Here is a 17,337-nt window from a genome sequence, read left to right as displayed (position 1 = left end):
GACTCCAAACAACTAAAGGCTATACACCACACAAAATTGAGTAAGTATTGGAATCTAGAGTTTATTTAACATTATAATTCTCACTTTATAATAAATTGTGCAGATGATACCAATGATAGTAATGGAATTGGGGTTAGAAGAGCTTCAGGTACCATTGGTAAAATAATAGCATGGGCTATGGGTGCAGCATTATCAAACATACATTTGATTGCCAACCTTAGGTCTATAATTAAACTTTTGCAGTTATATGGCGCAGATATGAAAAGGTTCCTGGACATACCTGCAGTACCTGCACAACATGTTGGAGAAACAAAGGGGAGAGCAAGCTTAGGCACACCTAGGGACTTATGGAGCTTTACCTGTCATAAGAGCAAAGTATATAGCCATAAGAGCTAACTTTTTCAAATAGAGTTAAACCCAAAAAATATAACATTGTGACCTAGCAGGTCCTTTTTTGCAGGGACGGGTGATGTTCCATCTGCAACAAACTAACCTTACCTTTTATCTTGCTGTTTATTAGTTGCACTCATCCTTATTTCAAGGTGGGCCCCAACATCTTCTTTCTTCTTCTCTTGTTTTCAATTTTCGACATAACTAGTTTATTGAGTCCTTGCAGCTGCAGGGGAAATCAGGATGTGCCAGGTATCCCGGCATCCTATGCTGAGCTGAACTATTGACAGCTTAGGACAGCAATGAGTAGGTAAGAATGTTTATAGCAGAAGGGAAATCACCTTTCTGTTTCTGCAGTAAAGCCCTAACTGATCCCAAATTTTGAAAGCCGAAATAATCAACTTTAACCTTCAGGAATCAAGAAAACACTGTGCTTCACCTTGCATTTCTTTACAAAACTATCTTGATCATCAGCACTGCAGAGGTCACAGGGCAGAAATGTACTATCATATATATGAACAAGAAATATAGAGTTGCCATATTGCAAAATGTCAGAGGAGCGAGCTGTGCCTTGTCATTTTTATAGGTGCATCATGTTCTAAAAAATGGCACATTGACAGAGATGTCATATATCTTTGTCATGTTACTGGAGCCATGTAAAGTAGTCAGGGTACTTCTGTACTAAATAGAAAAAAAAAATATAAAGCTACAGAAACTAGTTTACCAAAGAAAAATTTCTACTGCTGCATTACCAACTAAAATACAAGTTCCATACACCATCTAGTGGTGCAAAACCTAACACAATGCATTACAAAGGGCAAGCACTCCCTATGATAAAATAATAAACTGACAGTAACACATGTATTGCTAGAAATCCTAAATTGTGTAGTTTGGGGAAAAGACCTTTACATCTTGTTACCTGGTAAACATTTCTGTAGTTTAAAGATATACAAAGGTTCCCATGTTTTTATGCTACTCAAGCAGAATTATTCTTCAAAATGGAAAATAGATCTGCCTTTATTATCGCAGGCCAAAAAGTTTACATTTATCATAACATTTGTACAGAACCTTGAACAAATTTCTCCAGTACAGTTCTCCTAATTTCTGAGCATGACAGGCAGTGATTGCTTCAAGTTACTTACTGTCGTTCATTTCTATTAATTATTTTTTCCCTTATAGTATAAAATGTTGTCACTCAATTATAATTACACTTAGGCTATGTTGCGAAGAGGTTGTAGTGTAGTTACTGTTTCCTCATGACAGCAAATCATTGTTTTGGGGAAAGATGCTGCTTGTAGCTTCTACCAAAGCAGGCCAATAGAGAATGTAATTGGGTGCAGCATGATTAAGTACACAAGCCACTTGAGAGCCATGTTGGATTGCTTGACCCCGCCGTTGATCTGCTATTAACTGTCATGACTCTGTTCTTACACTCCTAGGAAGCACAACTTGGGGCTAGGGGCAGCCAGGGAAGTCAGGGCTAAAAAGCTAGGAGGAAAGGTTAGGTGAAGTTGTGGGAAAGTATGGGCTTCCCACCCACTAGCCCTGTAGTTGCAGGACAAGTTGAGGAGGGTATTTTGGGGTGAGTGGTTGAGGTCCTCGGAGGGAATCTTTTAAGCAGCGTCTGTAGGAGAGAACTATCATGGGTCTGGAGATGTCCCAAAAGATTGCGGTGATTTGTCTTACCTTAATGTGGTGTTTAAGAAAGGGGGCTGCAAGCGTCCGGGAACATAAGTTAGGCGACGTGCAGCCCTTGAATTTAATAAGTGAAAGAAAGAGTTACATGATCACCTTCTCAACGTGAAGTACACAATGAAAAATGTAGGCAAATATTCTTTAAACAAATAAAATTAGAAAACTCATTGTTGATTTTTTTTAAAAATAAAGAATTATTACAAATGTCGTATCAATCAAAGATCAAAAACAAGAAGTTGTACATTGAAGTAAATAGATAGAGGTGAATTTTAAAGAATTTTATGCCAATTTAGAAGATCAAAAGGAAAAATATCATAGAGACAGAAGGTAGTGGAATGTATAGAGAGAGGGATCCTAAAATTAATGTCAGAGGCAATACCTAATATGTAAAGATCTCTTCAACAGTGGAAAAGTTTATAAAAACTAGTAAAGTAGATGCTAAGTAAAGTGGTAAAGTGAAAAGCCACCCGGACCAGATAGGTAGGACAGAACATACCATATAATATATATTAAATAACTGCCTGATTACTTTTTAAAATCATTAATAGCAGATATGGAGAATCCAGGGAAACTACAATAGCAATAATTAAAGGCATACATAGCAAAATACATACAATGGAAAAGATACTTTTGAAAGTCTTAATAAAAGAGTTAATGAAGATTTTCATTTTAAACGCTCTCCAAGATCTTGGCAGTGAGAAAAATGTGATAATAATGTGAATTCCAGTGGGAATATAGAGAGGCACGTAGCCGTAAGAATTAGGCGCAGTGACTACATGACCGGGGGCTGGGCCTAGCCCAGAGCTTTTAAGGGGTTAAGAAAAAGGGTAGTGTTGCCAGAGGGGGCTGGGCTAGTGTACAACGTGGTGAGTTCAGCTATGTTTGGAGACACAGCCAGGTGGACTGTGTGAGAGAGCTCTGTTTGGAGACACAGACAGGTGGACTGGGTGAGTGAGCTCTGCTGAGAGACTCAGAAAGTAAGTCAGGGTGAATGAACTCAAAAGTGAGTAGAAGCTTGCTGAAAGCTTGGTTTTGAGTTGACAGGGAGAAGCCCTCCAGTTGATAGACAGGGACATCTGATGTATAGTAAGTGCCCGACAGGCAAGGTTTTCTTTTGCTGTTTTGTTATTTTATCTGCAACTTTCAATAAACCTGGCTGCAAGCCAGCTTAACACTTATTCTCAGTGTGTGATCTGAGTTGGATGAACCAGACAAGTGTCCTTTGACCCCCGCAAAGGTGATCCTGAGCGTAACCCCTCACAAGATATATATATATATATATATATATATATATATACATATAACTTCTTTGTATTGGACTCAATACAGTTATTTTGTATTGAATCCAATACAAAATTTTTTGAATTTTCCACTGTGCCTCCCACACAAACTGACACATGCACCAATGTCACCGGGAAACCCCAGAGAACATCAGTGCAGTTGCTGGGAGAGAATTGGAGAAGGAGGATGCCGCCCGAGGACCTGGACAGATGAGCAGGACACCGGGGAATGCCAAAGTAACAAGGTTTTTTTTTATTGTTTTTAGCAACTCCGAATGTGACTCGGGATTACCACTTTTTGCAGGTCACACTCGGGAATTTCGCTAGGGGGGTTAAAAAAAAAACTCTCAAACACTATCCTTTGGTTACCATTCCTTGAAGGTCTCCCATGATATGCGCCACCATGATAAGTATGATCCAACAAGCTCGAGAACTATGTCACCACTAATTGCAATCCCATCCCATAACCATTCTACCATGATCCTTCAACACAACATTCCAGAGATTCCACACCACCGGTGGATCTCCCACCCCACTGAAACCACTACCCAAACCGACTTCCTTCATGGACCACAACGGAACGGGTAGGAAAAATTTTTCCTCACTCTGTCCCTCCACTAATTGATCCTTCTTTCTATATTTCCGACCTTTTTAACACTTTTCACCACCCCACCTCTACATCATCTTACCCCTCTCTCGTCTGTCCCTAATAGGGATTTAGATAACTAAACCTTTAACTTTTATCTCCATCAATGCCTGCTCCCTGTATCTCCAAGTCATGCAGGCCTTCAACTACCTTCATAATGTCCCTTTGCTCCAGGTCTGTCTTTACTGTAAAAAAAATATATATAGTCAGGTCCAAGAATTGAGGTCTTCATTAAACCTGATAGACTAAAAACATTTAGTTAAGGAAAAGTACTGCAGGACTGAAGGTGAGTATTGGAGCAAAATTAGTTTTTTTTAAATCTGCTATTTGATTTTCAATTGAATGCTGCTTGGTTAATAGTTTCATAGCTTGGTTAAAAGCTTCATATACTGTGTAAAACATGAATAGCCTGGGTAAGATAATGTGAACGGTTTGGAAAATAGTAAGTTTGAGGCTTAAGAGCTTTAATAAATCAGGGCCTATATGTCTGGGTGAGGATACAGGTAGTCCCCGGGTTACATACGAGATAGGGACTGTAGGTTTGTTTTTAAGTTGAATTTGTATGTAAGTCGGAACAGGTACATTATTTTAATGAATGCAATTAGGACAGATGTTTGTCTCAACATATAATTAGGCAGCATGTTGTCAGTTACTGTAAATCCTTACTGTAAACTAATCACAAACAAAGTTAAAAAAACTTTATGGAGCCTAGACATTCATTAACTTCTGGAGCAAGCTGTGCTTTGATATGCAAAAAGAAAAAACTGCAGAGTTTGTCTTGATTAATAAAGAGATACAAGAGCTTGCAAAAGAGCTCAGTCCTCATGCGAACGTATTGTATTCTCATTTATGTTGTATCTGCATGACAGCAAGTGAAGGAAAATCTCCCCAATTGGACACAAAAGGCAAAGAAAAAAAATGGCTGGGGTTTAACCATTCTAAACATTTACAAAAGTTAAAATTAGTTTTAGATCAACTTTTAGTGTTTTTTCCAGCGCAGTGAACTTTATTTACTTGCAGAATTATCATTAAATCTGATGCCATTTCTGAAATCGGATCCAGAGAAGCTGAACTGTAGGATAAAGTCTTATTTCACAGACAACATACAGGTGTTATGGCCCAACATTCCAACGTCTGACCATGCACAGGATTCCTGGTATATTCTCACGGTAAAACACACAGATGGCAAGTTTCAGATGGCGACATTCTTCACCGTACTTACCCAGACACCATCAGTGGCAGAGAGAGGCAATGAAATTCATCATGCATTAGGTTGGTCTTTCCTAAACTTTACCTGGCTCTTTATGCAATGTCTCACTTGTCAAAAAAAGAATAATTAAATCCCTTGTTCCTGGTGGCCTATTGTTTTGGCTCCACACTGCATGGTGTGTTGTGATGCGATGTGATGAAGAGCTTGGCATTGTTTGAAGCACTGCAGAGCCAGCCACAGAGGACAATGTAACTCCTGCGCATGTGCAGGAGTTATATCACCAGTGGCCATCCAATGGCCAAAGATGATCTATGTCAGCGGTCGCCAATGCCAACCGATGGTCCGCAAGAAGAATTTGGAAGTCCATGGCTCTGGCCGGTGGACACCCGAGTGGGGTCAGGAGAAGGACCCCGCCGGGGGGACACACGGGCCAGAGCCGCGGACCACCAAAATCTTCTTGCGCACCATCGGTTGGCATTGGCGACCGTCAGGAAATAATACTAGCTGTATGTGAGGTGCTGCAGCTTTTAATGCACAATATGAGAAGCTGACTTTGTATTCTCACATCAGAGTAAGCAATTTCAGTACAGGAGATGAGCTTGTACAACTGGGCAAGACATAAGGGAAAGCTGGACCTCAGTATTAGGAACAATTATTCTACGCACAGGGATGATAATGAAATGCAAACTGATGTGAAGGTGCAGTAAGTGCTAATGTTGGGAGCATTTCTTTGTGTTTTGCAGTATTAGGTCCAATTGTGTTCTGTTATTCATCAGAATACAGAAATATGATCATTGCAGACTTTCAAATTTTACTGCAGATAGGAAAATGAAAAAATATATTAAATCATTTTCCAATGAACTATATTAAATCATTTTCCCCTAAATATATATTCTGATATATTTTACCTACAATACACAAAACTTGTAACCAATTCTTTTTCTGTCTGTAGCTACATTTACAATACATACCCATACTCCTCATATCTATGCCGGACTGAATGACAACGTAGTTCTGGGGTGTGCTTTCATGGTGGATCACAAAGCCGATGCTTCAGTTACATGGACCTACCAGGGGAAAGGAAAAAAGAACCAAAAACTACTGACTTATAATGGATCCACCAAGGAGCTGGAGTATCACAGCAAGAAGGGTCTGGTGCAGGTGGAGGAGATACAGAAGGGGATCGCTTCTCTTAGTGTGACCAATGTGAAACTGGAAAATGAAGGGCTATTCACCTGTGCCGTGTCTGTGGGTTCACTCTATGCTGAACAACAGATTCACCTTGAGATCAGAGGTATGGGATTTGTCAATATCTATATGTATCAATCTATCTATCTATCTATCTATCTATAATACCTATGTGATGATGGAACACATCACCAGCCTGGTAATCGGCAAGTGTATATTCCTAAATTTTGGTAGGGTTGTTTCTAGAACCCAGTGTGAGCAATGTAAGCATGAACTCTTTTACAATCCCCTTCCCCACCTCTCAGAAAAACATGCAAAGGCATTCTTTTTTAACTATTTTTATTTTTTTTGTTTTTTAATCTATAAATAAAAAAAAGTATAATTACATTTATTTTACAAAATGCAAAAACCCTTCAAGTAGATATTGTACCAAATATCTCAAGCCTTAAAATATACATTAAATGGTGAACAAAATGAAAAATATGTGACAGTGTGACTAGGATGACAGTTTGAGAAACTTTATACCTCATCAGTTTAAAGTTACCTGTAGGTAATGGCCCCAGAAGGGTTCCTCTCTCATATCCAATGTGTGTTGTATGTCCTGGAGGTATACATGTATGTAAAAATGTTTATTTATGAGCACCCATTTTTTTTCTTGCTTTTTTAACTTTTTATTTAAAAATTTATATATTTTTAAATCCATTTTTACTTTGACAAATGGGATGGGTTGATAGCATAGTGCAGATGGCAGGTCTAAATTATGGGGACATGAGGGGTCTATTAAACCATTGCTGCCCCTCCTGCACTGCTTCTAAACAAATCAAGTCCTCAATTTGCTTACATAAACCAGACAAACATCCAGAAGTGATTAAATCACAAGAAAAAGGGAGAATTAGTAAACTGAAGTTTGCTTGGGGTTCTTACGTTAAATCTTACGTTAAGATTTAGGTCTTGGCTCAAGTAGTGTTTGGGGGTCAACATCAAGAAGGTAATATTGGTGGCTAAAAAATGCTCAGTTCATAAATTGCTCATTAGTAATTTTTTGGTGAATATTGGAAAATTTGCCTTGGTAAACTAAAGTAAATTCAATGCCAAAACCTGTAAGGTTCTTATTGCTGTCCGTGCTGGGTAGATTTACACTTACCTTGGTGACCAGTATATCAAGTGCAGAAAGTGAGATCCAATATTTTATAGCTGTCACCAGATTATGAGGCAAAAGGAAAGTTTCCAATGGGGAAGCGTGTTTTATTAACTTCCCTCCAGTTATCTGGAATTGTATCCATCCTTAAGTGTTGAGAGTTGGGATGGCTTGCATGCAAAATGTTTTTACAAGAATTCTCTTGGTCTTGTAGATTTAGGTCACTGGGTAATGGTAGGAGTAAGGGGCCCATTTATAAAGCTGGTAATCTGGTAATGATTGCAGTAGAAAAAACAACTCTACTGACATCTCATTCACTACTGATTGCATGCAGTTTTACTATTATTGCCACTCTTATGAACTTTCAGTCATCAATAACACAACCTTACAGAATTTATAGTGACAAATGCCACAAGCTACAATGGAGACTGGAAAGGTGAGAAAAAAAAGTGGGGATCTGTTATCTGATGACCATTTCTTTTCATATTTGTTCTTTAGTGTTACTATAGAGTCATGAACATAGTTTAGAGGTTAGTGTTTAAATTTTGAAATCAGCAACAAAGTTAAATCTTTTGAATGTACATAAATAACCCAGAGAATTTTTTTTTATTAAATAAAAGCTGGATTACTTTTTAGGAAAACTTTATTTCCTAAATTAATGCTAAAGATATCAAACTTTTCACCTTCTATTTATTTGTTGTGTAACAAACAAGAATACAAAATCTTTCCATGCAGAAAGCCCAGTGGTGTCTGTGAATGTGGAATCTGTGACCCTGAAAGAAGGAGAGGAGCAAAAGTTTGTCTGTGAAGCCTCTAATTATTATCCTCTCGATGTCAATATTGAATGGCTGAAAGAAAGCAAAGGTGGAGGACTTTTACCGACTTTAGTGCCGCACATCATCTATAGCAGCCACAGATACAATCACGATGGCACCTATAGCATTTCTGGCTTCTTCCTGTACAAGGCATCATTACAGGACAGTGGTACCATATTCACCTGCCGTGTAGAACATGAAAGCCTCAGCATACCGATAAAAAAAAGAGTCAGCCTTACAGTTGTAGGTAATGTATATAATAGTGCTTTGGTGAAATTTGCTGAAAATATAATAATGTGGTATGTGTCTAGTTGTTGGCACAGTGCCCACATTGTCATGATTCAGTTCCACGTTGACTGAGAAAGAAACAGATTTATTACCCAAAAGCAGTTGTTTTTTATGTATTTTCTGAAAACAAAAACTTTGTGGTGTGAGTTGTCAGTTGGCTCATGCCATGTATTACATTGGGTCTGATTTAACAAAGCTGATTTAATAAAGCTGCTCAAGATTGGAGAGGAGACAATGCGAGATGCTGGGTGATCCAGCAAACCTAGAATAAATTTCCTAAAAATTATTTGCCATTAGTTGGCAAATGATGGACCACATATATTTCAGGTTTGCTGGATCCCCCAAATTTGAGCCAATGAACATAATGAGATAGCTGATTTGTTGAGCACATCAGGCTTAGATCATCTGAATATGGATTTGTATTGAAATTAAGTATTTACATTTTGTAGCAAAGGAAAGAACAAGGAAGGTTTATTACTGGAATTTATCATCAATGTCCAACTAAAATCAGGTCATACATGACTGTGGCATATAAGAGCCTTTCTTGGTTAACCAATGCCACACTCTCCTTTTAACCCCTCCCCCCTTTTTCATAATCCTTCAATAATAAATACACACTACACCTGCGGATATAGTGAAAATGGCCTTATGGCCGTTTATTAGCTTACAACTTTATGCAACTGAAAGTAAATCTTCCAACACGCACAGGTGGCCGGTCCTCCCCATCCTTACTTTTAACCCTTTAAACTTCTATTAGTTCCGATTGATATATGTACCTCTTGCTCCCAGGCGCAAACATTAACCTTTTACATTAATGTTATACTTGGAGATCCTATACCATAGATGGCTGTCCACACACCATTCATTTTAACAAAACACCTCCCCGAACATACTGCCACCTGAGGACCTCACACCGCCATCACACATAGCAACCCAATACACTATTCCAAAGGGGTAGGAAGGTGGGGTCCCAATTGTGTCATCCCCCCTTTCCAACACCCTCCTTTATAGCCAAATTAAAACACACCCATTGTTTTCTTTTTTCCCCCTATCCCCATCTATCTTCACCTGCCATACCCCTTAATGCTATCACACCACCTCTTGGCCTCCCCCAGTCATGTTGGCCCCCGCCTAGCTCCCCTCTCTCTGGCTAAGGGGCCTCTCTGACAGGAAGTAAGGAAAACTCTGCAACAGGGCCACAACAGAGGTTCTAGCTTTCTTCTGTTCTACTAAAGAAAACATTTTTGCTTCTGTCTGTGTTGCTTTTGAAGAGTTCCTCTTGGGATGTAGCGTCTTTACTTGGCAAACGGAAATTTCCCTTCAAAAGGATATTTCTCTTAGATTAGTGAATACGGTGACGGCACACTTTGCAAAGAATACTCAAGGTAATGTTTTGAAAAAATAACAGGATTTTTGCCTGCATATGGCTAGGCAGTTGAAGTCAATAGAGTTTCCCCACATTCACAAAGCTATGTCACCTATCTCTTGCAAGGGGATATTTTAGTGTCCTAAGTAAAGAGCCTAAATGCACTTACTAAATTACCCCATGGTCCACAGGGAAATGAAGCCACTTACAAATCAGATAATTATCACCCAAGATTACCTCACATGCTCATTTTAGGTAAAAATCTGACATGGGTGCAGTGTTCCCCCAACGTACTTTATTATTCAACCATGGCGGACTGATCAAGAATGGCCGCTGTTCATTCTTATGGAGGAGAACACAATGGGGTGCTGCTCTCTTGCCCTCCCCCTTTCCATAGAGCAGAAAGAACTGTGTGTACAACTCCCAATCATTCATGAGCCAGTTGAAATGATCATTAAAGATCATTTCCAGCAACAATCCTCTGACATCCATTGGACATCTGTATGGGGCTTATTTGAGGTCAAATCTCTTTAACAGAGCTGTGGATACAAGTGAAACCCAGACATGGGTTCTGATTGCCCCCTCCCCCCCTCCTATTCTTCTGAAAAAATACAAAATGAGGGGTGAAGTTGTAAAGTAAAATCATCTTAAAGGAATGGCTGTGCAATTTCATGCTTTACTTTGTATGTTTTCAAAGGACGTTCACTGGTGTTTTACATAGGAAGTTTTGTCCAAATAATAATGAAATATTTGTGCATCAAGCCTGTGCATTGCCAATGCTCACCCTTCCTTTACTCCCCTGCAGAACCGTTCAGCACTGGGAGTAAAAGGAAATACTCAATACTTCTAAATATGAAATATCATGTAACTGGGCCAGTGATTATGATAGTTGGCTATGATTATATCCACTTGTAGTTTAATCAGAGCTTTCTTTTCATTCCTGGTAGATGAATGTAATGCATTAAAATTAACCTGTGAAGTGCTATGCATGGACAAACAATGCATTTACATTAAATAGTTTTACATCTTAAAAAAAGAATTGTTATTCTCATTTTGTATTATTAGTTTGTCACCAATGTGAAAGCCTCCAGCCTTCTATGTGATGGCGTCACAGTCTAAACATTGAAATCAGCAAAGCTCAGCGCTCAGCAATTAAAATAACAAGGGTTCAGTTTGTGTCCGGAGCAGAGGAGTATTGATCATATTTTACTTTAATTTGGAGTAAACATCCACTTACATTTATAAATAACAGACATGACATCTTTCTCTCCACCCAGGCCACAAATTGCCGGGAATCATTTGTACAGCTATATCCGCTCAGTCGTGCTGAATATAACATCATAAGCTGCAGATTTTAACGGTTAATTTATTTATATATTTTTTTTTTTTTAACAGAAAACCATGGCTGGACTTGGACCATTCTTCTAGTTCTGATCATTATATTCGTTCTGATCATTATATATGGTTTGTTAGTATTATTCTCAGGTAAGTGTACCTAGTTATCCTGATTTATGTATGTTATACTACAGTTCAGTTTATAATCTGACAGTTTAGATGAGTTGATTTATGCTGCAGAGGCTCCAGACACTATAGCTAGATTGTAGTATTCAAGTGGATATCAGTTAAATTATGTAGAAATCTTGTAGGTCAGTACTTACTAATCCAATCATAAAAGGTGAACTCTGGTCAGGAACCCTCAAACATCTCTCCCCTTTACCTTGCTCTGTGTAATCTATCTATCTATCTATCTAACTACAGCACAATAAGTCCAAAATCTGAGCTAGCTAAGTTTGTCTGTGTTTGCTTCTTTATTGCTTTGTGACTCAAAAGTTGAAAGGTATGTATGAAATAAACACTAATTCAGTAGAATAGTAAACCTCAGCAAGAAAAGGTGATTTTTCAGATCACAGCACTGCCTCTCACACACTGTATCAGCACATATGCATTCCTAGATAGAGTGTATTTGTATTTGAAGGCCATAAGGGCACAGATGGGGAAAAGTGGGCTGGATGACTTTTGTAGTCTATCTGACACGAATGAAGTGGCTCACCCTTGTGAGAACTAATCCATTTCAGCACAGAAGTGGATTATCTGTAAGTGTGCTAAAAGAAAAGTAAACAGATTTAAAACTGACCTTTAGGTAAATATAAAAAGTAGACCTGAATGTAAATGAGTAATTATTATTACACAATGAAATGCATTTTTTAATGCTAATAGTGTAAGTGTAAAAAATGCAAATACTTTTATATTGTACGGAATCTTTGAATTAGTGACCTAAATCAATGCCCCCGGGGCTCCATCTTAATCATTACAGCTTATAGTCACATAACCCTGGATATCAAAAGGACCCTCTTTCAGGCAGAACATTTTTAGCTTACTTCTCCTAAGGTGTCTTAGAATACTGTGATTATAAGATGACTTCATAAAGATGGGAAATAAGCTCAGTCAATGATTGCACAGGAAAAAAAAACCTTTTTGCCCATCGAACCCAAAGACACAAGGTTACTGTATCTAATGGGAGTTCTGGATATAGATTACAGCTCAGCATGTTTTTGACATGCCCATGAAATGCTAAGAACTAAATCTATTCAGAAATATTATTTTCATAAACTAAATTGTATTCTCTTTCTCTTTTTTCTAAAAACAAAGGGTGGAATTCCAGAAAGGTGAGTTTGTACTTTTAGTTGTAGACTATATTCCCTTCTTAATATACAGCGCTGCGTAATATGTTGGCGCTATATAAATCCTGTTTAATAATAATATTTGTAATAATAATAATAGTAGGCTTCGTGTATGTACATATGTAAGAATTTTGAGACACTTTCTAAAAAAGATGTAATCCCTAACAATAAACTCTTTTATTTACTCCATCTTGCTCTGTTAAATATAGTAATGACTGTGTTGTTATATCTGTGTACAAAATACCTGTATCAGAAATTCAGAGCTGCTCTCTGTAATCACATCCCATTGTTCCCAAGCGGAACTTTCTATAATTAAAAGAAGAAACTTACCTTTATCGGTGGAAAGCCATTGATCCCTCTGCGATCTTAGTAGGTCCTGCACCGCCCTGTTTTCTTTCTGGTGCAAACTGGACAGTGGGCGGCTGCCAACTTCTTCTGGATTCTTCTTCGCTCTGCACAGGCCTGAGATCGGGTGACACACCTTCCTGAAAATGAAAAAAATACTGTGCCAATCTCACTGTTCATGCGTGTGATTGGCTTCTTTTTGTTTACATTCCGGGAAATCCCCTGAACTCAAGGGGCACAATCCCCTCCTGGAGCATTCTGCAGTCTCCTGGGATATATGAAGTATGTATTCTAGGAGGCTGCGTTAAAGATAAAAATGTAGGGGGTCCTCACCTTAAAGTAATAAAAACACATTTTTTCATTACCCGTTTTGTAAAATGTAAAAAAAAAAAATATGGTGATGGGTCTGCTTTAGGAAGAGCCATTAGTTGTTTCCCTCCTGCAGCTATAAATAGGTTATATAGGAGGTAAAGGGCCAGCAATAAAGTTGGCCCATCATAGGCAGTAAATACATTCTCCCAAAAGAAGACAGTGCTATGATGTTTAAAACAGGAGAGGGTTGAGCATGTGCATGTGCATAAAGAATATTTATTGAAAGCACTTGAAGGACAGATTTCAAATAATTACCTTTTCTATGCTTTTGACTGAATTTTCAATAAGTTGGTGATGAACCTACTAATTCACAATAGAACTGAGCTATCATTGCTATTTCCGGAAAGGTATTATGTACTGTGTACCTGAACATACATATAGCAAAATACTTGTATATTAAAACTAAATCATGTGTTACCTAATGATAATGTGTTATTTTGTTTTTGTTTAGCCTAAACCATACTAAGAATTGTTGGAGAACTTTATTATTAAGGTAAGAATAAAAGAAACCTCTAATTGACAAATATTTTATGTAGTGGTTGTGTGATATGTTATGTGTTTAATGTTAGTAGTATAGTTTGTTATATGTATATAAGTTATATGCAGGTGTTATAAGCTGCCAGTACATAATAATGTTTAATACAGAAATTGCTCCATATGTATGTCCCTCTGGGTTTAAAGATATATAAAAAAAATGAAAGCACCCAACTGTTTTCTAAATGACATTTTTGTATGATATTCTGCATCTAAATACGGCATGCAGTTTTTTGCCCCCTTTCTGTGAAATTAAAAAGTTTAGTTCTAAAGTATAATTTGATGGAATTGGCACCCAGGAGACATATAGTATTCGAACACTAATGTAGTCAATATTTTTATATTGCGGTGCATTGGCTAAATGTATGTAATAGAACTTTATGGCATCACATGTTGTATCAATATGCACTGTACTCCCTACATAATTTTAACTCCGATGGCTATGGTCAGAATTGCAGGGGTGAGTCGCGACTCCACTCATTTTTTTTTTGTATTTTAAAGGTGAATTATAAAAAAATACTTTTCAATTAGATTAGTATGGGCATATGTATAAATCTTTCTGTATTATTTTTTAAGGTTAAAAAAATAAAAGTTTCTATCCTATGCAGTTATAAAAATGCTAAATTTTGCAAAAATGAAAGATATATATGTTTACCTTGGAAACATTTTCATGCTGAGGCTTCCCCCCTCCATCCAAAGACATTTGAACAATAATAATTTATGATAAGTTCACATCTTCATCACTCTTTTGTGAACAAGTTTAGTTCTAAATGATATGCAGTGACCCTGAGAAGATAGATTCTATAGCACGTGAGGTCATATTATCACATAACAAAGTACAAGCAGCCTTGACATATTACACAGAATACTTGTGATCGGTGCAATCAGTTTACAAATAGGTATCTTGATGCTAGAATACTACAATACAGAGCTTTATAAATGGACAATGTTATTGGGCTTGGCACATTGTGATTTACTTACACAGTTGAAGACATACAGTACCTATCAATGGCTGGATTTAAACATGGTAAAAACTGGAAATCTGCTGATGCTTGGTCTCCGGAGATGTCAGACAGGGCTCAGGAGTATATCACAGACAGATAATCCAATATATTTTTGTCTTATATTTACAGCAAGGAAATGGACAAAGTGTGTAGCAGAAAGTGGATTGTGAATTCAGTGGAAGATTACTAGACTGGAATTAAAGCATCCGAATTGTGGACAGACCCACAAAAAATGGGTCGACCAAATTTTATTGGTCAAAATGAAGAAAACCTGCCAAAAAGATCCTATTGAGTTATTATTCTTTCCACTGGCAAGATGATGTTTTCATCTCAGATCTAGGGTCCGAATAGTGACTTCTGAATGTTTTAACTTAGGACAAACTCTAATTGCAAAAGTGACTTTATAAAAAAGGCGGGGGGGGGGGTGTTCTTGCATTGGAGAACCCCACAACCTATTTTTTATTAGAAATCCACAAAGTAAACATTTCTGCTTACTTGAAAGGTAGCACTTGTAGAGAATTTTATGCAGCTATGTTTTATACTTAAAGTCATCCTCAATTAGTTTTAGCTTTTAGTTCTATTAAAGAATTGCCCAGTTGTTTGGCTGCAGAGTGATAATACTGGCACTGGTCTGAATGTAGGGACTAACCCTGCCAATTCAGTACTCCCACTATATGGTCTGTAAATGTAATGTTGCTATGGATGAGGGGGGACATTCTAGTTTCTGTATTGACTAATCCACAGGGGCTCCTGCATGTAGTAGTCATGTTTACTGCCCTAGATGTGTATTCAATAGTATAGACTGAAAATTTTTTTTTTTATGATATTCACATTATAATATTATATTTCACATCATCACTAATATAAATTTACTTGATTGACCACTAAACAGCTTCAAATGTCATTGATGTCTTGATGGCTAATGCAGACCATACTGTTACAAAAAAGTATGACAACTTGGGCTTATAATGTATATCTTTCCAAAGGACAAAGCTAATAATGTAATATTGATATTTGATTTCATTGATAAATATACCAATGCAATCCAGGTTTCATTACCCTGCCCAGGGACTAGAAAAGGTGATAGTGAGTATTAAATTCTAGAAGAAGATATGGTAATAAAAGCCTTACTGCTTGTGTACTACTCAAAAGACCATTTTGTACCCTCAGTATAATGTACACATTTCAACTGGATAGCGCATATATGTTATGTGTGCACTGAAAACTGTGATTGGTTGCTGTGGATTATTGAACGTCATGCTGCTGTCCTTCCTATATTAGAGTATGTTTATCTTCCACACTGGAAACCCAGGGCACACTGTGGTACTGCTAGCAGAGCTATGCAGAAAATATGTTCTGAGAAACTTGGGGGTTCTTTGTTGAATTTTTTATACCCCCCCTCCCCAGTAAGTTCAATGTCTGTTCCCATATAATGTCTTATATATATATAATTTATTGGTCTATAATCTTGAAATGTAGGCACTGAACCTAAACCTTCCCATAATACTTTGATTCAACCCATAAAATATAAACCATACAGAGAACTTATTCAGATGGAAATATGAGAGCTGTGATTGGAGACTTGTTTTTTGAAGGTGCATGCTCCCAGTGGGACATTTTACCTACAGTACAACCTACAGTAAGACAGGACAAACATGCCATTCCAGAGAAAATGACCTATATTCAAAGCAGTGAGCCATTTGTAAAATGGTCCAAATGATCTAGTACAAGTTGCATCCATCCTTCTCTCTCTTCTGCGTTTTCCTCACCTTGACTAGTGGATCATCCATCTCACACATGGTCTTCCCCTCCTTGGTTGTACAAACTTTCTTTAATTTGTGTTACAGGCTATGCTGTGGTTTTGCGTGCTTTACAATAATTTAGGTCATGGTTAGAGCATATTCTCCAGAGATTTTCTTTTACTGGTTCCAATATTCTCCCTATTATCTGTAGCTTACTGGTCAATTTTGGTTACAGAGCTCTATGCTCTTTATGATACAACTGGTTCTAACTTTGATATTTCCTGCTGTCAGCTTATTTTATTATACATAATATGTGCCAAATGATCATCACTGAAATACCTATGCTGGAATCTGTGCCAACATGAAATGATCCACACTGGCTGTCTGGGTACTAGGGCCGAACACTTATTGCCTGGCCCGTATGACTACTGTTTGTGTTTTATGATGTTACATTAAAAAAATTATCTCTTATACTGTGACTTCTCCTCTATATGTAAAGCTTTTGTCTATGAATTTCCTATAGGCCCTAGATGTGCCTATGCCCTAGAAAAATACATAATCTTTTTCCACTGGTGCCTGTATGTGTTGTGTGATGAGTGTCCAGCTTTTTTTTTTGCATGGATGCACATTGGTGACTGTATTA

At 37.6% G+C, this 17,337-nt stretch overlaps 1 protein-coding gene across 1 annotated transcript; it reads left to right on the top strand.

The window, feature by feature from the left end:
• Positions 1-5,031: 5,031 nt before the first annotated feature.
• On the top strand, positions 5,032-17,165 carry LOC140343274 (tapasin-related protein-like; the record flags this gene model as incomplete). Its single annotated transcript, XM_072429877.1, is given in 7 exon segments — positions 5,032-5,283; positions 6,174-6,515; positions 8,283-8,609; positions 11,412-11,501; positions 12,666-12,682; positions 13,866-13,907; positions 15,082-17,165. Coding segments are annotated over 6 exon segments (1,043 nt in total), but the record flags the coding sequence as incomplete, so codon positions are not given.
• Positions 17,166-17,337: the final 172 nt, after the last annotated feature.

This window comes from Pyxicephalus adspersus, chromosome 1, assembly GCF_032062135.1.
Source record: "Pyxicephalus adspersus chromosome 1, UCB_Pads_2.0, whole genome shotgun sequence".
NCBI lineage: Eukaryota > Metazoa > Chordata > Amphibia > Anura > Pyxicephalidae > Pyxicephalus > Pyxicephalus adspersus.
This window is presented reverse-complemented; position numbering and strand designations above follow the sequence as displayed.